Source organism: Myotis davidii, unplaced genomic scaffold, assembly GCF_000327345.1.
Source record: "Myotis davidii unplaced genomic scaffold, ASM32734v1 scaffold46, whole genome shotgun sequence".
Taxonomy (NCBI): domain Eukaryota; kingdom Metazoa; phylum Chordata; class Mammalia; order Chiroptera; family Vespertilionidae; genus Myotis; species Myotis davidii.
Genome location: NW_006383006.1, coordinates 5,179,730 through 5,183,851, shown reverse-complemented (window position 1 = coordinate 5,183,851; position 4,122 = coordinate 5,179,730). Strand labels below are relative to the sequence as shown.

The 4,122-nt window shown below is 61.3% G+C and overlaps 2 protein-coding genes and 1 long non-coding RNA gene across 4 annotated transcripts in view; 2 read left to right on the top strand and 1 right to left on the bottom strand.

The window, feature by feature from the left end:
* Window positions 1-2: 2 nt before the first annotated feature.
* DNAJC17 (DnaJ heat shock protein family (Hsp40) member C17) overlaps window positions 3-4,122 on the bottom strand; it is a 43,917-nt gene continuing 39,797 nt past the window's right edge. Inside the window, exon 11 of one of the 2 annotated variants that reach the window (XM_006778083.2) lies at window positions 3-126. In XM_006778083.2, the coding sequence (XP_006778146.1) occupies window positions 4-126 (123 nt within the window). In that variant the 3' untranslated portion in view covers window position 3. Of the gene's footprint in view, window positions 556-4,122 lie in introns of both variants that reach the window. The other variant, XM_015557560.1, reaches the window with a different exon arrangement.
* LOC107181541 overlaps window positions 1,240-4,122 on the top strand; it is a 7,544-nt gene continuing 4,661 nt past the window's right edge. The window contains exon 1 of the long non-coding RNA XR_001512195.1: window positions 1,240-2,134. This is a non-coding gene — a long non-coding RNA (uncharacterized LOC107181541). The remainder of the gene's footprint in view (window positions 2,135-4,122) is intronic.
* On the top strand, window positions 2,132-3,539 carry LOC102753475 (chromosome unknown open reading frame, human C15orf62). Its single transcript, XM_006778082.2, has one exon. The coding sequence runs from the start codon at window positions 2,445-2,447 to the stop codon at window positions 2,970-2,972; it is 528 nt and encodes a 175-aa protein (XP_006778145.1). The 5' UTR covers window positions 2,132-2,444; the 3' UTR covers window positions 2,973-3,539.

Below are 4,122 nucleotides of genomic sequence, written 5' to 3'. Positions count from 1 at the left end.
ATGCTACGTCAGCTGCCCCACCTTGTCCTCCTGCTGCATCTGGGCGATCAGCTGCTGCCGCTCAGCTGCTTGGCGCAGGCGCATCATGACGAGGCTTTCGTAGTCCCTCTCGGACACCACTGAGCCCTGGGGACAGAGGAGGGAGAAGGAGGGCAGGGCCTGGGCAGAGCTAGTCAAGAGTCGAGAAGAACGGTGCCCAGGAGGAGAAGGACCGGGGAGGACCTGCAAGCCCAGTTCATCATGCTCCTTCGGAGCAAGCCGACCGTGGGCCTCCGGACCAGCTCCTCAACCATCCCAACCAGAACCTCCCCTCCCTCTCCAGCCAGCGCCGGTTCAGCTTTCCCTTCGTGTCCTCTCAGCCTCTGCCCCAGCTTCCACTCCTCACAGGTTTCCAGGGAAGGGGAGTTGTCAGAGGTTTAGAAACCCGCTCTGCTCTGCCAGGTGGGGGCGGGGGCACTGCGCCCTCCCAGCTGTCCATCTGCCTGTGGACCGGCTCCTGCTGAGGTCACAGGAGAAGGAAGCCCTGCCCCACACACAGCCTCAGTCAACCTCAGCCTAAGAGAGAAACAAGCATGAAGCTGGCCTGCCTCCTAGAAACACACACCAGGGCTCCTGGAGGGTAGGGCCTGCAGCTCTTTCCTGTAGGATCTTGCCAGCAGAGTGCGAGATGAAAAGACGGCTATATTTTAACAATCAAAAGGATAATAAACAACCACCTCAATGGGCCAAGGCTGTGGGGTGGAGAGGCGGCTCCAGTGCCACGAGCAGAGCTGCCAGCCCCACGCCCTGATAAGGTCTGCAGTGGGAATTAGATCACTTCCTCCTTCGGGGCAGCTGAACTGCATGAAGTGTGAGGCCCACCTGAGTTGGCACAGAAGCAAGGCCAGGGGGCTACGCAGCAGGCAAAGGTGCGGCGCCCTGTTCTGTGGTATGCCAACCTGCTGCACGCTCATGGAGTAAGTCAGGAGGCAAGTTTGGTGGTCAGTGACCCAGGGAATAAGAAGGAAGTGGCTGGGGTTAAGATGCCAGACCCTGGCCAACAGGTTTGTAGTGGGGGTGTGAGGAGGGGGGTACGGAACAAGGAAGTGTTATTCAGCCCAGATCCCCCTGCTCCTCCCCAGCCCCACACCTCTCTGCCTCTCTCCTGGGCTGCAGAAGCTCTGAGCAGAGCTGCCCTCCCAGCCAGGCCCACTTAGCTCAGCTTGGCCAGAGCTCTGCTGACAATCCAGGGCAGTCTCATGTGACCCAGCCCCCGCCACAGAGGAGGGGCCTCAGGTGAGGCCCAGGCAGCCCACGGAAGGCCTGGAGCACAGGGTGGAAGGCAGAGGTCCTGCCCCTCAGCTGCTCTCTCCTGCCCTGAGGCCGCCTGGTAAACCGATGAAGGATGAGGAAATAGAGCAGCTACACTGGGTGTCAGGCCAAAGGGAGGGCAATTCTCCCCTCCCCAAGGAAGTACTGCTCTGCTGAGAAAACCCGAGTCACCCTGGCATGCCCCGAGCCCAGCCCTGGAAGCAGCCAGCCCTTTCTTGGCATGGGGCTGCTCCCTGCTAACACACCCTCTGCCGCCTTCCCCCATACCTGTGGGCTCTAATGAGGGCCTGAGTCACCCACACTAGCAACAGGTCTCTTCTTCCTCCACAATCACTCCCCACGCCTGCATTCAGTTAACCAGCACCTCCCTGGGCGCCTCTCCCCCAGACACACTGGGGGCCGGGGAGCTACACCTGCTGCTCCGGCCCAGGGTGGTGGGGAAAGGAGACGGTGTGCTGACACACAAGGCAGGGCTGCCCGCAGACACGTCCCAGAGGAATCTTTGGCTCCCCAGTGGCCCTGGGGTGTTGGCCACGGCTGCCTCAGCTCCTGCATGTGGATGCTGCAATTACCTGAGCATGAAACCCAGCTTCCCACCTGACTGAGTCAGCTGAGAACAACAACACACCTCCACGCCACCCTGCCACACCAGCACACCGCCACAGCCAGCAGGGCACACATCAGACTCGGGGAGCCACGGGGGACAGAGGCAGGGCCACGGCCAGAGGAGGAGCTGGGGCCGTGAGGAGCTGGGGCAGAGGCCGCTCCTGCCACCTGAGAAGATTGATCCCTCACCCCCTGGTGCTCCTCTCACTCCGCTCCAGTAAGTGCTGCTTCTTCCTCTTGGGGTTTTTCCACTGCCCTATCAAGTAGCCGGGCACTCCTGTGCCTCTGGGAACCTCCGTGCCAGCAACGCTCGGCCTCTGCTAGCCTCTTCCTGGGACGTCGTCTCACCCGCAGGTGCTGGCCTGAGGTCCGTGCTGGGCAGAAAGCTGGAGGCCTCTGCGAGGAGCCCACGTGGGCCGTCTCCCGTTTCTTGTGTCTCTCGTTTCTTGTCGTTCGCTGCCCCGGCAGACCAAGCGGCCCCTCGCCGCTGCGGAACTGGACTTCTAGGTGTGCTGGCTCCCTGTCCCATGGAGACCTGGCGGAAAGGCTCCTTCCGCAACGCCTCCTTCCTCAAGCGGCTGAGCCTGAGGCGGCCTCGAGGACTCCGGCGACAGGGCAGTGTGCTGAGCCAGGCCAGCATGGCTGGGGGGGACCATGAGGAGTACAGCAACAGGGAGGTCGTCCGGGAGCTTCGAGGGAGGCCGGATGGCCGGCGCCTGCCACTGTGGGGGGACGAGCAGCCCCGGACCACCCTTCTGGCCCCACCCAAGCCCCCTCGCCTCTACCGAGAGAGCTCCAGCTGCCCCAACATCCTGGAGCCGTCACCTGCCTACACTGCTGCCTACTCGGCTACCCTGCCCTCGGCGCTCTCCCTGGCAGACGCCCTCCACGAGTACTCGGAGGAGGACCTCGCGGACACGCCCCCCTTCCAGAAGACGCCTGCTTCGGACCTTAATGATCCCTTCTTCTCCTTCAAAGTGGACCTGGGGATTTCACTTCTTGAGGAAGTTCTACAGATGCTGAGGGAGCAATTTCCCAGTGAGCCCGGCTTCTGAATGGGGTGAGGGTGGAAAGAGGTGTGGTAACTGGAAGAGACGAAAGCCTGGGGACTCAGGACAGGAAGGTAGAGTTGTGGATTAAGAAAAAGGTGCGGGTGGGAATCCAGGGCCCTGCCTGCCCTCTGGGTCCCCCGGTCCAGGTCCTCCAGGTCCCCCGAGGGGAGGGGCAGAGGTGTGGAGACAAGCCGGAAATGTGAGGGGCACTCGGTGCCAAGAGCCCTGAAGGCAGTAGCGAGGCTGGGAAAGGAGCCACACGGACAACTCCAGGGGCCAGGCAGAGGCCAGCAGAGGGGGTGGGTGGCACAAGGGGCGAGTCAGGGAGTGGAGGACACACAGACTGGACAGATCAGCCCCCGCTGAAGCTACTCTCCACAGCGACAGGTTACAGGACAGGTCTAGGCAAAAGTGGTCCAAATTGGACCCAAGGGGAGAGTGGGAAGACCTGAGGGAAGAGGGATGGGACAGGCTTGACTCTGTCCAGTGTAGCAGCCACTAGCTACACGTGCTGTTTACATTTAAATAATTGAAACAAAGTAAAATTAAAAATTTAGTTCCTCAGCTGCACTAGCTGCATTTCAAATGCTCAGTCGCCACACATGGCCAACGGCTACCACACTGGACAGTGAAGGGTGAACTTTATTAACATCACTGGGGAAAGGCCGACTGGGTAGTTAATAGGACCACAGTGCCCCCGACCGTGGCCTTGAGCAGCAGTGGCATGGGGGAGGGGAGCACAGGGGCCTGCACGGAAGGGAGGGGCTGGCAAAGGAGAAGAGGGAGGCTCGGAGCACACACATCATTAGGAGAGGGGGCATGAGAGACCCCCGCTGCCAACACAGCTGGCTGGAGCAGCCCCCGGGGCCTGAGGAAGGTGGGTCCAGGGACTGCCAGCTGAAGGCACAGACACAGCTTGAGGGCGATGTGGGCAGTTCCCGAACGATTGCTGATGGGAGCCCTTGGGAAATGCAGCAACAACAGTGGCAGATTTCCCTTCGTCCTTCCCCCAGCGAGGACACAGGAGGACCAAACCAGGGGACGGACAGGGAACCCATGGCTGTTACCATGAAGAGGCACAGCTAGTCTCCAGAATCCTCCAGCAGGACGGGAGCTCTGCCTAAACCCTCGCCCATGGGGCCTGCCACCCAGG

What these genes read in the sequence shown, in the direction of transcription:
- LOC102753475 (XM_006778082.2), top strand. Translation starts at nt 2,445, where the DNA reads ATGGAGACCTGGCGGAAAGGCTCCTTCCGCAACGCCTCCTTCCTCAAG.